The 26429-nt window shown below is 52.8% G+C and overlaps 2 protein-coding genes across 18 annotated transcripts; one reads left to right on the top strand and one right to left on the bottom strand.

Annotated features, from left to right (window-relative positions):
* Positions 1-716: 716 nt before the first annotated feature.
* Positions 717-13113, bottom strand: LOC123281039 (sialic acid-binding Ig-like lectin 13). 17 transcript variants are annotated; one of them, XR_011498503.1, is made up of 9 exons: positions 11413-11483; positions 9473-11118; positions 8985-9263; positions 8709-8756; positions 7537-7794; positions 6785-6881; positions 6356-6452; positions 5863-5970; positions 1369-2979 (listed from the first exon to the last, which is right to left on the bottom strand). XR_011498503.1 is itself a non-coding variant. In XM_044758852.2 (7 exons), exons 1-6 carry the CDS (start codon positions 9894-9896, stop codon positions 6365-6367), a joined length of 1194 nt encoding a protein of 397 aa, XP_044614787.2. In that variant the 5' UTR covers positions 9897-10035; the 3' UTR covers positions 717-2979; positions 6356-6364. The 17 variants fall into 17 exon arrangements, 5 of the variants coding, with proteins under 5 accessions (XP_044614787.2, XP_044614785.2, XP_070354951.1 ...); XR_011498502.1 differs by lacking the exon at positions 11413-11483 and having other exon boundaries at positions 1370-2979; positions 8709-8828; positions 9473-10035; XR_011498505.1 differs by lacking the exon at positions 11413-11483 and having other exon boundaries at positions 1370-2979; positions 7700-7794; positions 8709-8828; positions 9473-10035.
* A 2509-nt stretch (positions 13114-15622) lies between these two features.
* Positions 15623-22802, top strand: CTU1 (cytosolic thiouridylase subunit 1). The gene is made up of 3 exons (XM_070498854.1): positions 15623-15755; positions 19023-19567; positions 22179-22802. The coding sequence occupies exons 2-3, from the start codon at positions 19060-19062 to the stop codon at positions 22712-22714; spliced, it is 1044 nt and encodes a 347-aa protein (XP_070354955.1). The 5' UTR covers positions 15623-15755; positions 19023-19059; the 3' UTR covers positions 22715-22802.
* Positions 22803-26429: the final 3627 nt, after the last annotated feature.

Raw genomic sequence — 26429 nt, 5'->3', positions numbered from 1 at the left:
TTTTTTTTTTAAGTTTCTAAAATATTTCTTGGGTGCTTATTATGTATGTATTGTCATTGGTGAGGAAAATACACAAAAATACCTTCACCCAGTATCACAGGTCAGGAATAGACTTGCCCTTGGGAGTGGATAGCGAAGAAACAGTGTCCAGGCAGGACTCAGACTTGGGCACAGACAAATAAAAAAGAGAGGGCAACACTAGGTCTGTTTCTTTCTCCTCCAAGAGCAGGCTGGGGAAGGAGAGAGGGAGGAGGAAAGAAGGAATGGAAAAAAAGAATGGAAAGAAAGAGGGCAGGAAGGAGGAAGAAAAAGAGAGAGAGAGAGACACCTCCCTGGCTGAACCTTTGGAAATATGAATGGCCAGCCTAGCAGCTGTGGTCACCACTGCTCTTAGGAACTGTTTGAATGTTTGAATGCTCGCAAAGCCTTTAGGACAGTGCCTGGACACGAGGCAAACCCCCAGGGTACACTGATTAAGGCCCCCTTGTGCCATTGGGGCCATCTACTTGGATTTATCTGGTCCCTCTACTTGCTGGCCTGTGTGGCTTTGAGCATCTCACCTGAGCCTCCTCTATGACATAGAGACAGGACTGACCTTCTCAGAAACACTGTGAGGATCAAATGAGACAGGACAGGTGAGGAATTGATGCGCAGAAGGTGCCGAGCAAAGGTATTAGTTCCCTAATGCTGCTGTGACAAATTACCACAACTTGGTGGATGAAAACAGCAGATATTTATTCTCTCACAGTCCTAGAGCCTGGAAACCAAAAATCAAAGTTTCAGCAGAGCCATGCTCCCTCAGAAGGCTCTAGGGAACAATCCTTCCCAGCCTCATCTAGCTTTAGTGGTTGCTGGCAAGACTCGGTATTCCTTGCCTTGTGGTATCATAACTCCAATCTCTGCCTCCATTGTCACATGGTCTTCTTCCCTACATGTGCCTGTGTCCAAATTTCCCTCTTTGTGTAAGGATGCCAATCACTGGATTTAGAGCCCCTCTTATCCAGTCTGAACTCGTTTTTAACTTGATTGCAGTTGCAAATAACATGTCTCCAAATACAATTGACTTCACAGACGTCAGGGGTGAGAACTCGGATATATCTTTTGTGGGGGGCACATTGTGACCCACAACGGCAGGTATTCATTATGAGGATTATCGGACCCCCTGATGTTCCCACTGTTCATCTCCAGTCCCCGCCTTCCTCCTGAGCCCCAGGCCGTCCATCTCTCTAGCTGCCCATTGGATGCTGGTCTCCATGGGGATGTCCCAGAGACCTTTGAGCTCCCAACGTGTGACTCTGACCTCATTGTCTCCATCTCAGCCCTGCCCCCAAAACTTTAGAGAAATGAAAATCTACGTGAACACAATCTTGTATAAGTATGTTTACAGTAGCTGTATTCATCACCACCAAACACTGGAAACAAACCAAATGTGCAGCAACAGAAAAATGAGTAAACAAGGTTTGATACACTGAATCCTACTGAGCAATAAAGGAATAAAATACTGACATTCACAACATGGATGAATCTCAAATAATACAATACTGAGTGAAAAAAAAATAACCCACGAGTACATCTGCACGATTCCAATTATATAAACCAATTATAAGATTTATAAGGTTTGTTTTTTCCAAATCTTGATCCACTTGTTCTATCACATTTGTTAAGAAGTCCTTCATTACCCAATTGAACAATCTGGGTGCTGTTCGGGTGACAGTGAGTAATGTGTGGGTCTATTTATGGACTCTGTTCTGTCCACACCACACTCTCTTGATGACTCTGTAGTGAAGTCTGATTTCTTCAGCTGTTTCTTCCTTTCCAAGAATGGTTGCTATTCAAGATACTTTACATTTCCATGTTATTTTAGAATTAACTTATCAGTTTATGTGTGTATATATAGACATACTTATACATCCATATATATGTTGGTTGACTAGATTACCTTAAGTCAATATGGAACAATACACTGTATTTTTTAGAGTGGATGTATTGCATGATCAACAAGAAAAATTGTCCTTGCTACTTTATGTTTTTGGGTGCTGTTATAAATGGATGGGGTCCATTTGTAGGGAAGTTTTAATGCCTCATCCAATCTTTTGATTTCTTTCCATCAAGTCTACCTTATGAAGTGACTGCTGTGATATAGTCTTTCTTCGTTTGGGTGCTGAAAGTGAATTTTGGGATGAGGCAGTTTCATCCATCAGATGGTCATGTGATCATTTGGGAACCTTCCTCATTTGTTTGGTTTGTCTCTATAGGGGAGGATCATGAGATGCTGCTTGAGTTTCCCATCTCAACCCAGAAGTCCACCTCTTGAGCTTGGCTTTCAAAGACAGAGGAAGTCGAACGCCTGGTGGGGAGGACATGCCAGCAGGAGGGATCTCAGCATGAAAGCTCTGAGTTCTGGTGCTGGTCTCATCCAGAGGCAGGAGAAACTCTCAGTAGGACCTTTCTGTTCAGAACGTAGGGATCCAGCGTATGTTGAGCATACATTTTGTGGCAGGTGTTCCGAGAGGATTTTACTCCTGGAATTCTCAACGTGAACTTCCAAGTAGGGCTTCTCATCCATGTTTCACACAGCACAAAACTGAGGCACAGATAGGTAGGGGTTGGTCTGTCACTTACTTAGTAAAGGGGCAGAGTGTGGATTATAACTAGAAACGCTTTGGTTCAAAAGCCTATATTCTTTCCTCTATTTACAGGGATTTTAACTCTACAGGAATCAGTCCCTCAGTTTTTCTTTTCTCATCAGGGGCTGTGTTCCCTCAAGCCAGTGCTGAGCCTCTGCAGATGCTCACTTGTGGGTCTTGATCTCCGAGTACTCACTACTAGTGAGCTCCTGTTCCTTCGGGTGTCCATGGTTCATCCCACAAAAGCTGAGTTTTGCATAATGGAGCTCTTCTTGCTGCCCTGAGAAGGGGGTAGCACACCTGTGGGAGGGTAGGCTGGGAGGCTGCCTGCCTGGGATTCCATCAGGGGACCCTGTGTGGAGGGAGAGAGACAGGAGTCAGAGCAGAACAGCAGGCACAGGACAATGCAGGGAGGGTCCAGGAGGAAAGCCGATGAATTCCTACATCAATTCATCCCACACATATTTTTTTTTTTTTTTGAGGAAGATCAGCCCTGAGCTAACTGCTGCCAATCCTCCCCTTTTTGCTGAGGAAGATTAGCCCTGAGCTAACATCCGTCCCCATCTTCCTCTACTTTATATGTGGGACGCCTACCACAGCATGGCTTGCCAAGTGGTGCCACGTCTGCACCCAGGATCTGAACCAGTGAACCCCAGGCTGCCAAAGTGGAACATGTGCACTTAACCGCTGTGCCACCACGCTGCCCCTCCCCAACATCTTTGTTGAGATCTCTGTCATTCATGCTTTCCTCGAATATTCAATACTTAGTGAGCACTTTATTTGGTGCTTACTAATCTCATGACTTCCCACAACAACCCAATAGGGAAAATATTATTATTATCTCCCTTTTATGGATATGAAAACTGAGGTTGAACTAAGAAAGCCATATGCTCAAACTTCCTGATGAAACCAGGATCCAATCCAGTTCTTTCTGACCCTAAAGCCTGAGGCCCCCTGCATGTGAGGCCCTGAGCTGGGTGCTGGATGCACTGAGATGGACATGGCAGACACAGACTCTGACCTCTTACTGCTTACTCTTTAATTGAGGGAGGCAGAAAAAAATGAGTTAAACAAATAACTATCTAATTGTGAAATATGATATGCTAGACAAGAACTCAGTAGGTGAGAGAGAATCACAGGGCCTCGATTCAGGCCTGGCACCTGCTTTTGGGAAGCTCACAGTTTTGTGAGAGGAGAAGTCAGTCAAAGAAATTATATCCCCATGGTAGGCAGAAAAACAGCCCCTCAACGATGTTTACACTCTAATCCCCTGGAACCTATGACTGTTTTAACTTACATGGCAAAAGGACTTTGCAGATGGAGTTAAATTAGGAATATTGAGATGGGGAGAGTCTCCTGGATCATCTGGGTGGGTACAATGTAATCACAAGAGTCTCTACAAGTGACAGAAGGAAGTAGAGAGAGATTTGAAGATACTATACTTCTGGCCTTGAAGATGGAGAAAGGAGCCATGAACCAAGGAATGCAGGCGCCCTCTAGAGGAAGGAAAAGGTAAGAAAATGCATTTTCCCCTGGAGCCTCCGGAAGGAACTCAGCCCTGCCTGCTAACGCCTTCATTTCAGCCCAGTGAAGCCCATTTTGGACTTGTGACCTCCAGAACTGTGAGATCACAAATTTACATTGCTGGATGTTGCTAAATGTCTGGGAATTCATTACAGCAGCAACAAGAAGCTAATACAGACTCACATAGAGGAGAGTGACAGGTGCCCCCTGGGGAGCATCCTTTTTGCTGCTCCCCTGACAAGTTGACACTTCACCAGAATTGCTAATGTTTGTGCTCCTACCAGTCTCTCTTGATCGTTCAAATTAAGATTCACACACACACACAACCACTTCCCCACAGTGCTATTATCCAGAACACCAGTGACCTCTGCTAGTGAAATCCAAATGGCCATCTTCAGTCCTCACCTCTCTGGACTCTGCAGCAGCAGGTGACTCAGATGCATGGCCTCCATAAACGACAGCCCTTCTTTCCTTAACTACAAGTATCTCACTTTTCCGGGTCCATGGACCTCTTTGGCAGTCCCATTGCTGGTTGCTCTCCAACCAAATGGGGAGGGAAGAGCATTAGACAAGGGCTGAACAGTCCATGCAAAGGCCCAGAAGCACAAGTCTCCTTCTGGTTAACAGCAATGAAAAGTCCACTTGGATGGAGCAAAGAGTGGCAGGCAGGAGGAGTGGCAGGAAGTAGACTAGACGGTGGGGCTGGGATCAGGGCGAGGCAAGTGAGGCGTTTGCCAAAAATGCAAATTTAAAAGGGGAGTCAAAAACTTTGGTAATTGAGAAAAATAGCATTTATTGAAAGATTTTTTAAATCAAAATTAAGGCTAAAAAACCCATCAAGTACAGAATATGAAAAATGTAAATAATCCAGGATAAGTAAGAGTGCCCTTCTGAACCTATTAGACCTGAGGCAGAAGAAAAAATATGAGCTTCAAATATGTGGTTTTATGTATTTTTAATGGTCAATTTTCTCCCGAACATTAAAATAATTCAAATATTACTGGAGACTTGAAATGTGGTGTGTATTAAAAGATTACTTTAAGTTTAAAGCTTTTGTGTGTACCCAAATCTATTATAATTTTCCATTTTGTGTGTACCCAAATTTATTGTAATTTCGCTTTCCTGGCTTTACTGCAAGTGAATGCAGAGAGATTATTTTCAAAATCTATTTCTCCTCCTCTCTCATTTTCAACTGAGAATGCTGCCATGTGTGACAATTTCTCTTTACCAGGTTATGATCTTAAATAGTTATTAATTAACTCCAGTCTCCTGATCCTGTCATTACGTAGATTTTTGATATTTTGCTCATCGTAGATTTTTTTCATTAATTTCAACTTTTGAAAATAGTCTGTTACAGCATTATCTCAATTACCGAGATTTTTGGCATCATTTTAAGTTTTGCATCTCAGGTGAGTGCCTCACTCTCCTCACCCTGACCCCGGCCCTTCTGGAGAGGTAGGAGCTGAGAGACCGGAATATGCAGGGCTGCGGGCTCAAGAGTTTGGGTTTTATTCTCTAGGTCAGGGGTCAGCAACCTACATACAGCCTGTGGGTGAAATGTGGCCCACTGCCTGTGTTTGTAAATAAAGATTTATTGGAACCCAGCCATGCTCATTCATTTACCTCTGGTCTAAGGCTGCTTTCATGCTCCAATAACAGAGCTGAGTGACTCCCACAGAGACTGTAAGACCCACAATCCAAAACTACTTACCATCTGGCCCTGATAGAAAAAGCTTGCCGGCCTCTGCTCTAGATGGTGGGGGCAAACAGATGTTCAAATGCAGAAGAACTGGACCATGATGGATTGTAGATAATCGCTCTGTGTAGGGCAAGGGAGATGAGAGGCAGGGAGATGAGGGGTCCAGGAAAGAGATCCTGAAGCCTCAGCGATGATGGGAGTCAAGATAGAGAGAAAGAGACTGATGCTAACTGTTGTTAGCAGGAAAAATGGAAAGGACCTGTTGAATTTTCGGCTGTAGCAGAAGAAAGGGAGGATACAGAGAAGATAACTTCTCTGTACACGGCCTGAAGGAAAGAGGAGGGAGCTGTAATGCTGTCAGCAAAATGGGGATCCAGCTTTGTGGGATGAGGAGGAGGAGATGAGGAAAGCAAATTTGGCCATGCTGAGTGGGGCAATCCAGGGGGCCATCCTGCAGGAGGTGTTCAGGCAGGATGCTGGATGTGGAGTCACCCAGGTCGCTCACCTGAGAGACTTAACTCGTGACTTCATTTTCACCCTCCATGCTTGTGTCCTTCATGCCCGCTGCTGACCTTGCTGCTTTCTTCCTTTCGGACCTCACTCTGAGTGAAGAGACCAGAAAGCCCTTCAGCTCAGGGTGCAGTGGGCAGACTGACCCCCTCCTGTGTTCTCTCTGAAGGGGTTGGAGTGGGTCACTGAGGTGGGACGGGGTGGTCCTCTTCCAGAGACCCCAGAGTTGAGAACACAGGCTCCCCACTCCTGGACAGTGGGGCAGAGGTTTGTGACAGACTCACCCAGGTGCCAGGGACCTCCTTCATGTCCTTGCTTCAGGCTTTCGACCCACCCAGTCCCTCCAGATCTGGATTCAGGGATCCGTGGCTGCCTGCCCTTCCCACCCTAGGGCTCTCCCTCCCTCCCCAGGGTCATATTTCACCTGATGAGGATGATGCAGAAGGACAGGAAGAGAAGGGTTTTAGCACCTGCTCCCCCGACAGCCCACAGCACCACTCCTGATAAAGGTCTCGCTTTTCCTGCAGACAGATTGGATTATTGGTGATTCCCCTCTGAGAGACCCAATTCTTTTCTTCCCACTCCCTGTAGGACCCTAACTTCTGAGTCTTTGGTCCCTTTGCCAGATACAAAAACAGAGACATAGGACTGGGTGGGGGTGGGTCAGGGGGAGGAGAGTGAGTCATAGAACAGCTGGGTGCAGCCTGTTTGTATCTAAAATGCTGACACTCTTTTCACCATGGCATTTATTTTGGATTCATTTTTATTTTTTTAATATAGCATTCTGATATTATTTCTCTTGATTGCTGATGCTTTTTGCTTCTCCTTCAATTTTGTGCCCATGGTGAATGACTCACTGGGCTCACCTTCATCCTGGCAACTCAAAGCAAGGACCTCCTGTCCCCAGACACACCTGTCCAGGCCCCCGCCCCTCTCCTCCAACACCCACCTCCTTCCCTGACTTGCCCATCTCAGCCCTTGCCTCACCCCACAGCCCTGGCCTGGCAGGAAGAGGACAGTGACACTCTGAGTCCAAGGGAATGTCCAGGCCTCACATCTAAGCACAGACCAGGGCTGAGTTCCCCTTTGAAGCTCAGGGGGATGCTGGGTGGACTGTGAGGGTGGGGTGGGTGCTGTCTCCTCCTCCAGCCCTTCCCAAACTACTGGTGCACTCACTCTGCACAGAGAGACTCAGGGTGATGTGCAGGGAGCCCCAAGGGTGCTGAGCTTGGCAGGTGAATTCGCCTTCGTGACTCGACTCCACCTGGGGCAGCTCCAGGACCCCGGGGTTCAAGGGCTGTGAGGGGCTCAGAGTCTGGGTCCCACGGGCCCAGCTCACCCTGGCAGGGGGGTTGCTGTCGACAACACAGACCAGGCGCAGGGACTGGCCCTCCTGGACTGGAAGAGATGATGCATTCTTCAGGGTTGTGGGTGCTGGTGAAGAAGAGACAGAGGGTCAGAGAGACAAACATATCCAAAGAGGAAGGATGCAGAAGGAGGATGAATGACAGACACACAGACATAAGTTGAAGTGCAGGAAAACACACACTTCACCCCTCGCTGGTGGGAATGTAAACTTGTCCATTCTCAGTGCAGAGCAACTTGGCCATATCTCTCATATTTGGAAAGAACATATGAAACAGTTATATTTTGCTTTTAGGAACTTATCCCACAGACATAGACAGAGACACTTGTGAAAGATGAAACAAGATTGTTCACTGCAGTGTGTCTGTTAGTAGATTAAAATTAAAGCTATGATAGTCCATTAACAGAAGACGTTTACAAAATTGGAATCCATCCAGGCCATGGGATACAGCACAGTCCTGGAGAAGAATGAGGACAGTCTATGCTACCGATGTCAAAGGACAACGTAGACCCGCTAGGTGGACAAATCAAGGACCAGAGCAGTGTATGGACACTGGTCACTTCCCCGCAGGGGACTGGGTGTGAGAAGGACTGACACTTGCTCTAAAATTTTTGCCCATGCGAATATATTACCTGTTTAAAAATACTTAAATAAGCACTTTTGGGGGAAAACAAAAATACGAAGCTTGAAGAGTCATCAGAAAACTGATGATTTGGGATCTCCAGAGGCAGCATCTGCCATGTGAATGCTGCTGTGTTCTCCTTGTGGAGCTGAGGTGGGTGGAGGAGTCTGCAGGGAGTGAGGGGTGGATAAGGACAACTGCTCACAGAGGTCATGGGGGCTGAGGATAGAAAATGACTGGGTTCACTTACAAGGGGTTCTCTGACCACTGGGCTGAGTCCAGGGTGAGGCAAGGACCCAGCCCTCTCCTGACCTGGAAGATGCTCTGCTCCCTACAGCCTGGGAGGGGGCTCCTTCCTACCTGTGCCGTTTCCCAGGAAGACAGTTACGGCCAAGTTCTGTGGAGAGTCTGAGGTAGAAAGACATGGTGGACTCACATCAGTGGGAGGGCTGGGTGGACATTGGTCCTTGTCCCCAGGGGCTGCAGAAATGGGGGTAGGGTGGAGATGGGTGTCCTCCTGACTCCCTCGCAACCTGATTTCAGAGACCCAGCGCCAGTGTCTGAGACTCTGACACCCCCATCCCCACTGGCCTCAGGACCCCATCAGAGACCTGGGCATCCTGGCCCAGCACTCACAGGTGACGTTGAGCTGGATGGTCGTTTCCACAGTCACATCAGCTGCAGGGAACTTCACCTGACAAGTGACGATGGTGCCATGGTCCTGAGGCCGTGGAGTGAGGGTGAGCACCGAGGAGAGGCGGGCCCTGGGGCCCAGGGAGGTGAGGGCAGCCGATGTCCAGGAGAAGATGGGGGGCGTGCCCCTTTCACAGGCCCAGGGCACAGAGCAGGTCAAGTTCCTGGGGCGGCCAGACTCCAGGGTCTCCGGGATGAGGATGTCAGGTGTGTGGTTCAGGGCTGGTGAGGAGACGGGGGAGACACGGGGATCAGGAGGGAGGGTCTGAGGAGCAGCCCTGAGAAAAGCCTCAGGCTTTGGTCGAGCTCCTGCCTCTGAGCCCTGACCTGTTTTATCCCCAACCCCCTCCCAGGATGGAGAGTCCCATCCCTGCTCTGCCCCAGGACCCCATGTCCTTCCTCTGTGGTGATTCCAGGAGCCAGCGCCTTACCTGTCACACGCAAATTAAGCTGGTTACTTTTGTAAGAATATTTCTCCACTCGAAAAAAGTATTGTCCTTCATCTCTCCTCCTGGCGTCTCTGATGTCCAGGGAGCAGTTGTAGGTCCGGGGGTCCCCAAGGAGGTGAAAGCGGCCCTGGGTCTCCTCGTTCACTTCACGATCTGGGTCATTTGTGGCCACTGATGCATCTTGGTATACTCTGGCCCCTTCCCGGAACCAGTAGCCATGAGCAAAGGTTAAAACCGTCCGGCTATCACGGGGGTAGAAAAAATCGCAGGGCACGAACACGCACAGGCCCTCTTGCACAGTCACGGACCCCTGCATCCGCAGTGAGTAATCCTGCAAGGGCACCCTCTGGCCCTTGGCCCCCTCCGTCCACCAGAGCAGGGCCAGCAGCAGCAGCAGCAGCAGCATGTCTGGGGTTGACAGTGCCAGCGCCCCACCTGTCACATGCACAGAGAGCTGGTTATTTGTGTAACCAGAAAGGCTGTTTCTCAGGGTTCTCTCTCAGGAACCAAAAGTTGCAAGATTTAGAGAAAGCTCCAACAGGAAGCTGAGGGTGAGGGCAGAACAGTGACCCTCCTCAGAGGAGGAACTTCACCCCAGACACTGTCAGGGCCAGGACAGCCCATGGAGTCAACAATCCTCCACACACATCCACTCCTGGGGACCCTGGGACCAGGCAGGGTGAGAGCCTCACCCAAATTCACACCCCATGCAGGGCCTGAGCCCCATCTCCTGCCTTCTGGCCAATGCCCCTCCCCTTTGGGGTCATTTTTCTGCAAAGTGAAAATGGGTCCCTTCTGGCCAGACCCCTTGACTCTGTCTGTGAAGGTCATTCCAGCCAGGGGAGGGACTCAGGGAACCAAGAGATGAGGGAAGCCGACTGACGTTCCTCCCTCAGCATCACCATAGTGGGCGTCCCCTCTCCGCTCACGAGGTCTCACAGCAGCCCTGGTTTGCAGCCCTGAGTCACTGCCCAGTGGGGAGACAATAGGTGGCCCAGAAGCTGGAGTCCCCTGTGACAGGAGCCACGATGGGGGCCACATAGGCAGTGTGGGGTGTCACTCTCCCTCCAAGTTGGAGGTTCAGTGTCAGGAGGACTGGAGAAAGGGAACACTCAGGTGATGGAGGCGAGGATTCCCTGTGTTAGCACAAGTCGGGGACGTCGAGGGGAGCCCAGCTCGGAGGATGCCCGGGAAAGTGAGGCTGTGATTCTCTGCACAATGGGGTTTGGAAGGGAAGAAAGTATAGAAGGGAAGGGGAAGATTTCGAAAGGGGCAGAAACTTCCCCATTTGTCAGAGGTGTTTGGGCGAAAGGATGGATTTCTTCACCGCTGGTGGCTCATGGGGCCATGATTCTGCTCATTGCTCCAGAGCACGGCGAGGTCTGCTGGCCTCCGAGCCTTTGCCCAAGCGGGCTCTGCTCCCAGCAGTCCCAGTGTGCATGAGACACAGAGCGAGGAACGCCAGCCTGGGAGTCGTCCACCTTCAGGATGGTGAGGATTTCACGAGAGAAGAGACATGCACCTGAATTCACAGAAGATTCTTTTCAACTGTGTGGTGAGGGCTGGGAGGAAGTGGCGGGCATCTTGGGAGGTGGCGCCTCCTCAGACCATGTCGGTTTTCTTGAAACCTTTTTGGGGGAAAACATAAGACACATACAGAGACGTGCCCTCATAAGAACAGCTCAGCTATTCAACACAAAATGAACACCCTCCAAGAAATAGAACATCGGGGGTACCCAGGTCCTCCCCCTTGATCCTCCTCCCTAGCCCCACACCCAACTCGCTCCAAGGAGCCACAGCCTCACTGTAATGCCAACTGATTCCTCGCTTTGCTCTGTAGTTTTATGATCTGAGCATGCTGCCTCTAATACTCTGGCTTTGCACATGCATTTCTGATAACTTTGCATACATAGAAAAATTACAATCTGTCTTCTTCTGTTCAGCTTCATGATCCTGCCCATCCCGTATGATCCTCTTCCCAGAACTATGACCCAAAACCTGAGGAAAGAAGGTGCCTGTTTTGAGCATGTACAGGCACTCCCACACCATCACCGTTTCCTGCGTTTTCAGCTGGAATTGCATCCTGCAGCCCCATCCCCCCCGCCACCACCCCCCACCCCGGGCTCCCCTGTCCTAGCCGCTCACTCTCCTTCTGCAGGGGCAGCTGCAGCACCTGTGGGCAGAAGGGTGTGGCCGTGCCATGCCTGTTTTCCATTGTCCCAAATTTACAAAAAAAAAAAAAAAAAGCAGAAGAATAGGGAGGAGAGACATGGGGAAAACACAGAGAATCTAACTGTGTGTAAAAGAGGAACTATGACTGGCAGGCCATCAGAGCTGGGGGACCTTCTAGTCCCATTTCTCCAACTTGAAGAAGACACTGAGGTCCTGAGCGGACAAGCGAATTGCCCAAACCACACAGCTTCCTTGTCTCATGCACCATCGCCTGCACCGGGAGCCACTTTATCAGTCTTTGTCGCCCAGGTTTCATTGGGCTTGGAGATGGGAAGCTTCTGTTAACATGAGAAGGAAGAATTGTCAACTCGTCCCATGAGGTGAGGGAGGAAATTTCATTCATTCATTCACTCATTCATTCAACAATCATGTACCCTGTGCCTTCAGGTTTCCAGTAAAGGGGTGAATATGAGAGATCTAGCCCTTGCCTTCGAGGAGAACAATATCTGGTTGGGAGACAGGTTTCCTGACGATTCCAGTGCTATCGGGTAGGAGGCTGTGTTGGGGAAGCTCAGGCTGGGGTAGGAGGGGCTCTTGCTCTTCTGGAATGGAAGGTGAGTCTCAGGGAGGACTGGGCCACGTAGACATGGTAGGGACTCTCAGGCAGTCACAGGGGATGTGAATTCCACAGGTGATCCTGGTGCCCTGGGAATTGCAGGACTCTCAGGTATGATGTTCTGAATCCCACTCACTCTCTCTCCAGATGGAGGTTTTCTGCCAGCTACCAAGTTCTGTGCTGTGTTCCTGACCAACCCCACCTCTGTCCCAGTTGGCGTCAGACCACCGCCCATAGGGGGCGCTCCCTCTGCCCAGGACATACCTGGCTCCTGGGGATCCCCAGGAAAGGACGTTGGTGCTGTCCGTGGTGCTGATTCAGAGCTGGTTTGATCAGGAATGCTTGTTTTCATCTAATTCTCATAACGTTGTTATACGTCACATATGAGGCGGTACTACTATAATTCCTACTTAAGAGCTGAAGAACTGAGGCTCAGAGAGAAGTGCCTGACTCTAAAGCGAGGATTGGCCAAGTTTTTCTGCAAAGAGCCACATGGCAAACATTTTAGGCTTTGGGGGTCAGAGGGTCTCTGCAGGCCCAGAGAGGAAAGATTCTTTCTTATCGGTACCAAGTTTGCAAAAGCCAATGACGTCCAGCAGAATGGCATATCTGGGACTGAAACAGGAGAGTTCCCTCTTCAGTGAGAAGTATTCAGTGGATGTGAAGTGCAGCTTAGCTGGGTCCCGTGGCTTAGGGTCTCTCACAGGTTGTAATCTAGATGTCAGCGGAGGCTGTAGTTGAAATAACTACTGGTTCCTCACCGGCTGTTGGATGACGGCCACTCTCAGTTTCTCAGAAGATGGGCCTCTTTACAGGGCAGCTCATGACGTGACATCTGCCTTCATCAAAGTGAGAAAGAGAGAGAGAACAAGAGAAAGAACAAGGCAAAAGTCACAGACTTTTGTAACATAATCTTGGAAGTAAGATTTATCACCTTTATTTTATTCTGTTCATTAGAAGCAAGCCACTGGGGTGTGGGTGGGGCAGCCCTGTGGCATAGTGGTTAAGTTCGCGCCCTGCGCTTCAGCAGAGTTCAGGGGTTCATGAGTTCAGATCCCAGGTGCAGGCCTACACACCACTCATCAAGCCATGCTGTGGTGGCATCCCACATACAAAATAGAGGAAGATTGGCACAGATGTTAGCTCAGGGACGATCTTCCTCAAGCCAAAAGAGGAAGATTGGCAACAGATGTTAGCTCAGCGACAATATTCCCCACCAAAAACAAAAGCAAGTCACTAGGTCCGGCACACACTCACACGGAGGAGATTACACAAGGACGTGAATTCTAGGGTGTGGGGATCATTGGGGGCCACCTTAGAAGGCTGCTGCTACAGTCAGGAATAAGCAACAAGTATCTGTCCTTATTTGCAGGGCAAGCATGGTGAAGAGGTGACAGGAAATGAGGATGAAGCTGGGGAACCCTGGGAGGAAGCAAGTGTGAGAAGCCACGGGAGAGAGAATGTAGCCAGAACTAGGACGATAACCATAGGAATGGAAATTAGGGCCAGCCGAGGGATATAGGACAGTGAAAGAAACAGTTAGACAAAGACAGAATGTCAGACATTCTGTAATATTGCTGGCCCATTCTCTTCCACATAAAAAAGAAAATCAATGTCATGAAAAAAAGGGAGGGGGCTGTTCCAGACATAATAAGATATAGGAAACAACAACCAAAAATGCAGTGTGTGGACTTCTACTCCTGGCAGGATGCAAAAAGTTATGGCAGGAAAATGCTCCGATGCAACAAACAGAAACATTTGAACACATTACTAAGATTAAGAACAGGGATCATGGGGGCCCCGCTCCATGGCTGAGTGGTTAAGTTCGCACATAGTCACCCCTGGTTGAATTGTTTTTTCCTGATGCCCTGGTTGGCAAGGGATTGAGATCGAACTCCTGGAATTCCTAAAACTCCACGTCAAGTTTTCTCACCCCATATTGACTGTGTCTCTGTCACCCCCACCAGGCAGGGGGCTCAGAGGACAATGACTTCACTTGTGTCACCAGAACCTAACACAGGGCCAGCCTGGCACACGGAGACCTTAGGAAATGACCATTCAACAAATGAACCAACAAGCCAGCGATGACCAGAGCTGCCCTGTGATGACCCTTAATGATGACCTCACCGAGGTCATCTAATCTGAGACTAAGGCATCATGGTCCCCCCACCATGGGGAAAACACAGGCTACACAGTGCCTGTCACATCCCTCTCATGTCATCACCCGCCACAAACCCACACACGCTGAGGCTCTGCACCTCTCAGGCTTGGGATCTCTGAGGCTCTGGTCTCTTCATCTAGAGGACCTTTCAGCTATGGTTTTGAAAGCACCTGAGTTAGGGGAGACCTGAGTCTTTGGACTCCTTGGACCCCAGATTTTAGTTTCAGGGGTCTCCAGGGCCCTTGGCATTCAGTGTGTGCGGGTGGGAGAGTCTCCTGGTCCCTGGGTCTTGGGGTGGGGGTGTCTCTGGAGCCCTGATTCTCTGGCTGCTTGGGTCTTGAGGGTCTAAGTCTGGGTCTCCAGGCCTCTGGAGTCCTGGGTTTGGGGGAGGGATCTAAGCCTTTGGACCCTTCCGTCTAGAGCGTCTGGATGTCCCTGGGTTACTGGAACTCAGCGTCTCCATGACCCAGGTCCAGGGACTGCTGGCTTTCAGGCGTCTTAGCCTTTGGATCCCTCAGTCTCCGAAGTCAGTCTCTAGGGTCTCTTGGTGCCGTCAAGACTTTTCTCACCTGCCCTCCATCCCCGATCTCCACCTCCACGTGAAAGGTAGAGCCTCCACCAGGCAGGGGGCTCAGAGGACAGTGACATCATCTGTGTCACCAGAACCTAACACACGGCCAGCCTGGCACAAGGAGACTCTTCCAAAATCACTAACAGCTGACCTCAGCATACAGCACACTAACAGCACAGAGACCTCAGCTCACACACTGCTCCCTCTCATTTGACACGCTCACGTGCGCAAACACGCCCAACTCCCACCTCAGGACTCCCTGCCCTGCGCACGCGCTAACTGCCGCTTTTACAGACGCCATCAACACCTCCACCCCCACCTTCAATTCCCACCCGCTACCCGACCACATTATATGCTCTATAAACCCTTTAAAAGCCTATAACAATCGCACAAAAGCAGATAATCTGAACACAGCCCACATAGGGCCAGCAGGCTGCCACAGCAAAGAAACCACACTCCGCTCCGCCGCGTCTGTGCCTGCGCAGGCGCAGGAGGGAAACGGAGCAATGCATCTTGGGAGTGGTAGGCAGAGCGCGAGAGGGGGCCGCAAGGCTTGCGGGGAGTTGTAGGCCACGCTGGCCCAGGAATCACAAGGGCCTCAGGCGGAGCTGTTGCATGAGGTTCTGGGAGCCGTAGGCAAGACAGCCCCAAAGGCCTTGTGGGAGTCGTAGTCTTCGGAGCCACTTCCGTCCCAGGCTTCCGCGGGTTAAGCAGCGTGGACGTCCCAGCGTCGCCTTCTACCCAGGTGAGCATTTCCTCCCGCGGCGGGTCGGTCCGAGGGCGCCCGCTCTTTGTTGCGGTGCTGTGTGAGGGTTGAGCGTCTCTCTGGGGGTGGTGACTGTCACGTCTGTGATTTCCCAACACCTGTATCCCAGAGGCCTTCAGGCCAGGATCCTCACTTTGGACACTGGTCCGACCTCTTGCCTGCCCACTCCCCACCCCCAAACCGGGATTCGACCATCTCCCTGCCCCCGCCTCCAGTTGGGGACGGTCAGGAGGCCCCAACTCTGCCCTAGAACCTGTGTCCGGATAGAAAGATATCACACACTATCCACCCTTCTGACAAGCATCCCAGGGGTCGGCATCCCGTCCTCCGGCAGTATTTATTATTCCCTCATGCTACAGATATCTACTGAGCGCCAACTCTGTGCCAAGCTCTGTGTCAGCTGGGAGGAGACAGTGGTGGACGAGGCCGACCCAGTCCCCGCCTTTAGGGAGCTCACAGGACAGCAGGGGAGATAGGCCTGTCACCATGACAGGTAGAGTCGTGGTCAGGCTGCGATGGAGACGAGGAGGCGCTTGACCCAGCCTGGGGTCCATAACGTCTTCAGGGGAAGACGCTTAAGCACTTCAAACCTGACATGCCCAAATGGAATTCCTGGTGCCTCCCCCCCCCCCCCCCCAAGGAATGCCCCCACCATCCTCCCAGGTGCTCTGTCCAAAACCTGCAAATCATTCCTTGTTCCTCTTTTCTCATGACCCAGCCCTCCAACCCAATCCGAGTCTTGTGCGAGTCCTATAGACTCTACCTTCAAAATGATCCAGAATTCCACCATTTCTTCCCCCTCCCACTGCCGCCACCGCTGTCCAGGCCACCATCATCTCTCACTATTGCCATAGCTCCTTCCGTGGCCCGCCTGCCTCTGCCCCTGCCGCCGGCAGTCTCTTCCCCATACAGCAGCCAAAAGGATCCTTTTAAAACCTAAGTCAGATCATATCCCTTGTCTGCTCAGAACCCTCCCATGGCTCCCATCTCCTCTGAATAAAATTAACACTCCATATCATGGCCTATGAGTGTCTGATAACCTGCACAGACTCATCTCCTGCTGGGTCTTCCTCCTTCGGGAGGTGGACTCCCAGTCCGGGGTGACTGTAAATGGGGGGGAGAGGAGAGATGAGTTCAGGGTGATCGGGTCCCTTCCTGCTGGGGAGCTGGGTGGAAGGTCGTGGTGTTTTTAGGAGACAAGGAACAGCTGGGCAAGAGCAGGTTTCTGCTGGTGGAGGTGGGCAGCAGTGGGTGGGATGCTGGTCAGTTTTGACACTTGGGATCTGAGAGAAGGACCAGCCGGGTTCCTCACTGGGGCATTTGGAGGACCAGCTGGGTGGACCTCACGATTCAGAGTCACCTACAAGGAGAGTGAGCTGGGCAGGACCTGAGGACCAGGAAGAGAACTCTCCAAAAGAGACTGCAGACTTGGCAGGAGAAAAGCCAGGAGGGAAGAGGGACGATTAAGTCAAAAGTCAGAGGGAGAAAAGATTTCGAGGGGCGCTGCTCAGCTGTGACAGCGCATGGGTCCTGAAGGCTGCTTGCTGGGCCCAGTGATGGGGGAGCACCCTGGGCAGAGGGAAGGGCCAGTGCAAACTCCTGCAGACTCGAGGGTTCCTGGGGTGTTTGAGAGTAGACGCCTGCATGGCTGAGGGAGAGTGGGGAAAGGGAGCCAGATTGCATAGGGCCTCACAGACCCTTAGCTTTTCCTAAAGTGAGAGGAGACACATGGGAGGATGTGGAGAAGACAGGGCCGGATCCTGCTGGCTTTGTGGAGAATAGTGGCGAGTGGGGGGGTGGGGGGGGTTGAGGCAGGGAGACCACTGAGGAGCCTCCTGCCATATTCCAGGAGAGAGATAGTGAGTCAGATGAGGGTGGCAGCCGTGGAGACCGTGAGAAGTGTTGGCTTCTGGGTCTCTTTGGAAGCTACAGTCACACAGGATTTGCTGCATTCCAGTGGGGTACTTGGGGTCTGAGATCTGAGGATGTCCCAGGCGATGCCTCCTCAGTGGGCATTTCCAGGAAAGGTCGGGACTCGACGTTGCCACTTGGGGTCACTCACAGGGAGAGTGAGAAGAGGAGAGAGAATGGGCAGTCCGGGGTCCCGGACCCCAAGGCTTCCAGCCTGAGCACCGAGAAGGATGGGGCTTCCTTTCACTGCAGGAGAAGCAGGTTTGGGAAGAGGAATCAGGAACCTGGGTTTTGAGATGCCCATTAGACATCTGAGTGGCACTGGCCCCTGCCCTCAGGAAGTGACAGACCGTAAACATAAAGTCACAGAAAATGATTCCACACATTTTGGTGAATCGTAGAAGCAGGGTGACCTGCTCAGAGGCTGGAGGCGATGGTGGCTTGGGGAGGGGACTGAGCCTGGTGGGTTTTTATGGGTTCACCAGGCAGGTGGGACCAAGGAGCGTGTGGCTGGAGGGTTGGAGTTTGGGCTGAGTGAGCTGGGATGACGTAGGAGGCAGGGAACAGAAAGGGGCCAAGGATTGGCTGATCCATGTCTTGATGAGGCCACAGAAGCTTGCGGGAGATTCTGACTCCAGAGGAGAGTTGAGTCCACGGATGGAGGCCCACACTCCCCCACCCTGACCCCTAAATCAGAAGCAAGTCCAGTTGGTCTCCTGGAGACGGTGATCTCAGAGGATGCAGTGGGGACCCATTCCTGGAGACACTATCCCAGCCCCACAAAGTAAAAAGATCCACAAAGACCCAGTTGGTCTTTGCCCCTCGACCCCCTTCTGCTAACAGAGCTGCAGTCCCCTGGACTCCCTCTGTCCTTAGATCACTGACCCCTCCCAAGCTCTCTGAACAGCCCTGGAGGCCCAAGGCAGTGATCTCACCCTGTCCCTCTAATAAGGGCTGTAAGAGGGGTGGCCTCCTTGGAGCTTGTGAAAACTGGTCCTTCATACGCACCCCCATCCCTCTAAACAGGATCCAACCTAATTCTGGGTATGACTTACTTACCTCTCCGTCTCTTTCCCCCGAAATTAACTTCATAGGCTTCTTCTCTTCTTGGTGCGTAACGAGTGCAATCCAAGAAGCCTTCCTGGAGGCAAGAGCCTCCTTAAGCCAGAACATATATCTAGCCAACCCCCACCTCCGCAAGAAGCTTAGTGCACCCGCACCACCTGGCCCTGGGTTTGTTTCAGGCAGGGGCGCTATCCAGGCAGCCTCCCAGGAGGCAACGAGCCCTCAATCCGGAATCCACATGTAACCCACCTCCTCTCTCTCCCCGTCCAGGAGAAGCCTACCTCTCCTGCCCCGCTCGGACCCCGCGATGCCAGCCCCGCAGTGCGCCACCTGCCACAAGGCGCGCGCCGCCCTCCGCCGCCCGCGCTCGGGCCGCGCGCTGTGCGGCGCCTGCTTCTGCGCCGCCTTCGAGGCCGAGGTGCTGCACACGGTGGTCGCGGGCCGCCTGCTGCCGCCCGGGGCCGTGGTGGCCGTGGGCGCCTCGGGCGGCAAGGACTCCACGGTGCTGGCGCACGTGCTGCAGGTGCTGGCGCCGCGCCTGGGCATCTCGCTGCGCCTGGTGGCCGTGGACGAGGGCATCGGCGGCTACCGGGACGCGGCGCTGGCGGCCGTGCGGCGCCAGGCGGCGCGCTGGGAGCTCCCGCTCACCGTCGTGGCCTACGCAGACCTCTTCGGGGGCTGGACGATGGACGCCGTGGCCCGCAGCACGGCCGGCTCCGGCCGCAGCCGCGCCTGCTGCACCTTCTGCGGTGTGCTGCGGCGCCGGGCGCTGGAGGAGGGGGCGCGCCTCGCGGGAGCCACGCACATCGTGACGGGTGAGCGCAGGCGCGCAGCGGGACCGGCGGGATGGGGGTGGCAGGGAGCCGGGCGCATGCGCGGGCGAGGGGGCGGGCCGTGAAAGGGGGCTGGGGCGCGTGCCCGAGAAGTGGTGAAGGAGAGCCTGGGTGCGCCCTGAGTGGAGGGTCTCAGGGAGGAGCAGGTGTGCGTGCCCACGGAAGGCTCATGGACTTGCTACGTGCAGGCCTTCCGGATGGGCGTGTCAAGCTTCTGAGTCACTGCTGTCATCTTGGTCAGCACACTGGCGAGGGAGGGTGGAGGGGTACTCCCTATGGGCTAGGGCTGTGGTTCTCTGCAGCTTTTTTTTTAACTTTAATTTTAATTTTTATAGCAGTAACATTGGATTATAACATTATGTAACTTTCAGATGTACATCATAATATATTTCAAATTCTGTGTAGATTTCATCATGTTCACCACCCAAAGACTGATTACAATCCATCACCACAAACATGTGTCTACAATCACCCGTTCTCCCTCCTCCCTTCCCCCTTCCCCCATGGTAACCACCAATCCAATCTCTGTTGCTATGTGTTTGTTTGTCATTGTTTTTATCTTCTACTTATGAGTGAGATCATATGGTATTTGGCTTTCTCCCTCTGACTTATTTCACTCAGCATAATACCATCAAGGTCCATCCATGTTGTCACAAATGGGTGGATTTCATCATTTCTTATGGCTGAGTAGTATCCCGTTGTGTATATATACCACACCTTCTTTATCCATTGGTCCCTTGGTGGGCACCTAGATTGCTTCCAAGTCTTGGCTATTGTGAATAATGCTGCAATGAACATAGGGGTGCATGTGTCTTTATGCATTTGTGTTTTCAAGTTCTTTGCATAAATACCGAGCAGTGAGGTAGCTGGATCATATGGTAGATCTAGTCTTAATTTTCTGAGGAAACTCCATACTGCTTTCCATAGTGGCTGCACCAGTTGGCGCTCCCAACAGCAGTGTACAAGGGTTCCCTTCTCTCCACAGCCTCTCCAACACTGGTTGTTTCCTGTCTTGTTAATTACAGCCATTCTGACTGGAGTGAAGTGATACCTCATTGTAGTTTTGATTTGCATTTCCCTAACAGCTAATGATGTTGAACATGTTTTCATGTACCTCTTGGCCATCATATGTCTTCTTTGGAGAAATCTCTCTTCAGATCTTTTGCCCGTTTTTTAATTGGGTTGTTGGTTTTCTGTTGTTGAGATTGTTCCCTGCATTTTTAAGAAAATGACATTCTTTGTGTTCCATTCACAAAAGAAGGGGTGTGAAGGGCTATCCCCCATCAGAAACCATCGATAGTCTGAAATGCACGGTGTCTTTTAATTCCTTTTCCTCTCTGATAACTCTCTTACTCTGTCCCAACCGTTACTTCAACAAATAATTACTGACCATGTACTGTGTACCAGACGCGAGCCACATAGCCACGAGCAGATGACCTAACCTCGGTTTCCTCTTCTGTGGAATGGGGATGTTAGTAATGTCTAGGTCCTGGTGTTGTTGGGAATTAGCTGAGTTATGTGTGAAGCCCTCAGAGACTGGAAAACAGTAAACATTATACAAATGTTTGCCCTTATGATGATGCACAAGACAGACGTCTCTGCACCTGCTGATTTCTGACATACTTAATTATAACCCAAGTGCTACTAAGGAAAGTTGCACAAATTTTGCAAGTTTGTAACAGGAGGACCTAGTGAAGGGAGAAAGGTGGGGATTGAGGAAGCGTCTCCTGAGTGAGCTGAGCCCTGAAGGCTGCGTGGGTGACACGTGAAGGATGAATCAGGGGTGGGAGAGGTGTTCTGCGCAGAGGAAACAGCTCATGCAAAGGCCCTGAGGAGGGGAAGCAGGGCCAGTTTGGGAAGCCCTAGGACGACCAGTGTTTTGCTATTAGACTCAAGTATAAGATGACAAGATGTGGAATAGGTAGAGATTTCGCTTAAATTTTGTGGTGACCGTTGTGTAAATATTCCCTCACTTTCTCCCTGGTCTTTCTAAACACCGGGATCTGCATCCCCAGAGACACTTGTGTCAGCTCACTGGAGACTCTCCATTAAATGCCATCGTGACTCCTCCTGTGCAGTCTGAAGGACCCTCTTAACTGAGGCTGCAGAGATCTTTGTAGCTGAAGCACTTTTCTCACTAGGTGAAAGGGCGGCTAGCACAGGGCCTGGTTTGCAATAAGTGGGTGGAAACTGAGGGCACCCCCAAGCTGCTCCACGGAGCCTGTGTGTGTCCCCTCTCGTTTCTCGGTGTGTCCACCTTGAGCCTCCACCTGGCTGCCCCACGGCGCCCCGGGGTCTCCATGGCCCTGTCTCGCCCTCCCCGCCGTTCCCCACGCCCCCTCCCCACCTCCCTGGGTCCTGACTGCACCACGGGGACCCAGGTCTCCAAGACCTGCACCCCTTGCGCCGGCCTGCTCCCTGTCTCTCTCTGGGTCCTGGCCGCCCCACAGTATTCGGAAGGAGGGGTCTCCGTGGCCGAGTCACCCACTCGGTGCACACCACTCGCCACGCCTCCTCCCCTTGCCCCCGGGTCTCCCCGACCAACAGCACCCACCTCCTCGCCCCCGCCTGACGTCCCATCTCTCTCCCCCAGGCCACAACGCCGACGACATGGCGGAGACCGTGCTCATGAACTTCCTGCGGGGCGACGCGGCGCGGCTGGCCCGGGGCGGGGGCCTGGGCTCGCCGGGCGAGGGGGGCGCCCTGCCGCGCTGCCGCCCGCTGCAGCTGGCCTCGCAGAAGGAGGTGGTGCTGTACGCGCACTTCCGCCGCCTCGACTACTTCTCCGAGGAGTGCGTCTACGCGCCCGAGGCCTTCCGCGGCCACGCGCGCCACCTGCTCAAGCTGCTGGAGGCGGCGCGGCCGTCGGCGGTGCTGGACCTCGTGCACTCGGCCGAGCGCCTGGCGCTGGCCCCGGCCGCGCGGCCCCCGGCCCCCGGCGCCTGCTCCCGCTGCGGGGCGCTGGCCAGCCGCGCGCTCTGCCAGGCCTGCGCGCTCCTGGACGGCCTCAACCGCGGCCGGCCGCGCCTGGCCATCGGCAAGGGCCGCCGGGGGCTGGACGAGGCGGGGCCGCCGCGGGACGGGGAGCCGGAGCGGGCCCCTGCCCCGGAAGCCGTGCCCGCCTTCTAGGGACTCGGGTTCTCGGCCGGGATGCGCCGCCCGGGAGCGCGGGGCTGCCTGTGAATGACACTGTGAATAAACTCGGTTACCTTCTCCCGCCCGGAGCTTCGCTTTGAGGTGGGGTGGGGGTGGGGGAGCGGGAGACAGAACGGGTGACCTGTGACCCTACAGAAGCTGGGGGCCTGGACTCCCGGGTCTAAGGGAGGAGGGGCTGGGGGTCTGGACTCCCGGGTCTAAGGGAGGAGGGGCTGGGGGTCTGGACTCCCGGGTCTGAGGGAGGAGGGGCTGGGGGCCTGGACTCCTGGGTCTGAGGGAGGAGGGGCTGGGGGCCTGGACTCCTGGGTCTGAGGGAGGAAGGGCCTGGGGGCCTGGACTCCTGGGTCTGAGGGAGGAGGGGGCTGGGGGCCCAGACTCCTGGGTCTCAGAGGAGGGGAGTGAACAGGTTTCCATTCCTGAGTCAGGGGCAATTCGGAGGCTGCTGCCCCGTTCCTCCGCCGGTTCTGGGCATGCGCAGACAGCCCCAACCCTCCCCGAGCATCTACCATGTGGATGCTCAGACCAGATGGGCCCTCGTCGTGTGCAGTAATCGTGGCGCTTCTCTTCCAGGGCTGTGCATCCTGCGGGCTCTGCGCTGTCTTAATTTCATCGCACTGCGATCTCCTTGGTTGTAGCCTGAGGCCCCGGTAACTGGCCTGAGTCACTTAGCTGGAGAGGGACCGAACTGGGGGCTCACACCCTGGTCTGCCTGGGTCTTCAAGACTCTGGAATCATGCCCCACCCCCACCTGAATCTCCTCCAGTGTCTCTGTGTGATGGGTGAGGGGCAGCTGGGTGGGCTCCCCACACCTCGGATTCTGGGAGAAGAGCTGGGTGACCTGAGTTGGTGACTTAACCTCTCTGGCTTCCATTTCCTCCTCTGAAAATGGAATCAAAGCTCTGTCGTGAGGATTCGATAACGCGCTCAATAACTGGTGTCCGACTGGGTTGTCATGCTAAGGTTTGGCCGCCAGGGGGCTCTGGGTTTCAGAGTTGCTGCCCTGCCGGTCCAAGCAGGTGTAGGGCCCAGAAGCTTTCAGCCTGAGCCCTGGGGAGACTTGTGTTCTCATTCCCACCTCCAAGCTTTGCTGGGCTGGTGCCTTGTCAGGAATGCCCTCCGGTCCCATCTTCCTGATCAAATCCTCCAGGGTCCTCCTAGAAGCCTCGCTGATTCTCTCCACCCACCACGACTAGCCCAGGACGGAGGATTCTCCCAAACCCCAGCCCCGTGCTGCCCTCATGTCTGGCCATCCACACTCTTTGGGTCTCATTTTTCCTAATTCGATTGGACTGGAGAGTAGGGGCCAGATGCCCCGCCTCCACTGCAAGTTAATTGAGTATTTGGTTAATTATTCATTCAACAAACGTTCATCGAGTGCCTCGTCTGTGACCCGTGTGCCTGGTGCTAGAATTTCCTCCAGGTGCTAGGAATCCCGCAGTGCCCAAAAGACGGAAGCTGCAGCCCTCAGGATATTCATGGTCTGGGAGAAACAGACCAGAAGCAAATATATAACGTCAGGTAGTGACTAATGCAACAAATAAAAATGAAGCAGGATGGCAAGAGGGAGATGGCAAGAGTCAGTTTCCAGAGGGGTCAGCGTGGGGCCTCTTGGAGGAGGTGGTGTTTGAGCCCAGACCTGAGTAAAGCGAAGGGACGAATCATAAAGCCGTCTCAAGGCAGAGGTTTCCAGGCAGAGGGAACTGCCCACGCAAAAGCCAGAAGGTTGGAATAAGCCTGGTGAATGCAGGGAACAGCAAGGAACTGTGTCCAGAACAGAGTGGGCAGGAAGAAGAACAGCAAGAGATGAGGCGGTAGCCAGGGGCGCGTCATGCCGGGTCCTGTAGAGGCCAGAAGGACTTTGATTTATTCTGAGAGTGATCGCGAATCATTGGAGGGCTTTCCACCAAAAGAGGTCAAGATCCGATTTCCATTTTCTAAAAAGAAAAAATCACACCAGCTGCAGTAAAGAGAGCGGGCTGCAGGGGGCGCAAGATGATCAAGGTCAATTGGGACGATGCTTCTGTGCCAGGCAAACGCTCCTCCCCCGTCAGCTCAGGGATGCGATTGATGGGGTGTGATTTCCTATTTTACGAAGGATAATCATGTGGCTCAGAGAGGGGAAGTGACTTGCCCAAGGTCACACAGCAGCAAGTCGGGGAAGAAGCTGGGGCTCTTGACCCTTTTGCTAATGCCGCCTGCTCGAAGCCAGGGGACCTGGGTCCTTGTTGCAGGTCAACTACTGCCTCACCAAGGGACGTTTTCTCTTCTGTTCAACCGAGTTTTTCCCTCCACACCAGGAGGTGGACTGCTGGTTAAATTTCTGTCATGATTTAGAGCAACGCTATCGAATAAAAATACAACGTGCGGCCTCGATGTGATTTTAAATTTTCTAATAGCCTTATTTTTTAAAAGGGGAGGAAAACGGGTGAAATTGTAATCACATTTTTGACCCACAATATTGATTCTAACCTGTAATGAATATTTTCCAAAAACCAAGATATTTTACATTGCTTTTCTCTCTTTTTTGTACTGAGTTTTCGCAATCCAGTGCGTGTGTTAACACTGTTGGCGTATCTGGATTCAAAGTCAGTCGCCGCGTGCGACAAAGTCAGGGTCCCACGTGGGAGCCGGGGAGATGCTGTGCTCAGCCTTGGCCACAAGAGGTCACTGTGCCCACGCGTGGGCATCGCGTGGGCTCTGCTGGCAAAGCGCGGTCTCCTGCCCGGAGCTCCGCTCTCTGCGGCCCCCGAGCCTCCCAGGGCGGGAGACACAGTCTGGCAGAAGCCTTAAGTTCCCCCTGTGAACACTGGAAACCTTCCTTGACCTCAAGCCCCGTGCGTTCATCCATTCATCCATTCACTCTGCAAATATTTATTGAGCACTTATTTCGTGACAGCAGCAAAAGAAACAAAATCCTGCCCTCATGGGAGAGGCCAAAAAAGAAAAGAGAAAAAGAAGTAGGATAGAGAGCATTTCAGGTGGTGGTAAACCGGAGGGATGGGGAGCAGACCACACATTTAAGGAGGGTGGAGAGGAAAGGCCTGGAGGATAGAGGAGAATGTGGCGTGCAGCAAAGTCCTGCACAAGGGAGGGCAGGGAGCTTGGCAGGTGTGTGGGAAGAGCGTTGCTGCCAGAGGGAACAGCAAGTGCAAACTGTGAGGCAGGGGAGTGATGAGGGGGTGAGTGGAGAGAGGCTGCAGCTAGCATAGGCGCAGCTCCGGTTTGGGGAAAGAAGCAAGCATGGAGATTTTTGAGCAGAGGAGCAATACGGGTCGTCCCTTTATTCACAGAGCAAGCATCTGCTGATGCCTCCCAGGAGCCAGGCCCTGCACAGGGCGTGAGGGAAGAGCTGAGTCAGCCCCTGGCCTGCCCTCAATGGGCTCTCTGTCCGGTGGGGTGGGGGAGGCGGGCACAGACTCTGGCAAGTCCAGACCCACAGGGATCCATGCCGTAGTGGGGTCAATAAGGACGCAGGGGAGCCCAGAGGTGGAGAGGCCAGCTCCGTGCAGGCGCCACGGAATGCTGCTAAAGGAAGCAGTGTTTAAACCGGGACCCAGAGATGAGTAAGAATGAGCAGGGAGAGGGGTGGGAGGGGAAGAGGAGAAGAACAGGTGCGAAGCCCTCAGGCAAGGAAGCTCGGCATGGCTGCTCCTGGGGCAGGACAGCTGGGGAGGAGGTGGCCAGGGTG

Source organism: Equus asinus, chromosome 26, assembly GCF_041296235.1.
Source record: "Equus asinus isolate D_3611 breed Donkey chromosome 26, EquAss-T2T_v2, whole genome shotgun sequence".
NCBI lineage: Eukaryota > Metazoa > Chordata > Mammalia > Perissodactyla > Equidae > Equus > Equus asinus.
Note: the sequence above shows the minus strand (reverse complement) of the source record. Positions and strands in the feature narration are given on the sequence as shown.

Bases quoted from the DNA above. Each gene is read 5' to 3' on its own strand.
- LOC123281039 (XM_044758850.2), bottom strand. From the start codon at position 9,896: ATGCTGCTGCTGCTGCTGCTGCTGGCCCTGCTCTGGTGGACGGAGGGG. The intron at 7,795-8,708 runs GTAGGAAGGAGC...CTTCTTCACCAG, and splicing joins CTTCCTGGGAAACGGCACAG to CACCCACAACCCTGAAGAAT. The intron at 6,453-6,784 runs GTGAAATATGAC...CTCTTCACTCAG, and splicing joins TTCTGCATCATCCTCATCAG to AGTGAGGTCCGAAAGGAAGA.
- CTU1 (XM_070498854.1), top strand. From the start codon at position 19,060: ATGCCAGCCCCGCAGTGCGCCACCTGCCACAAGGCGCGCGCCGCCCTC. The intron at 19,568-22,178 runs GTGAGCGCAGGC...TCTCTCCCCCAG, and splicing joins AGCCACGCACATCGTGACGG to GCCACAACGCCGACGACATG.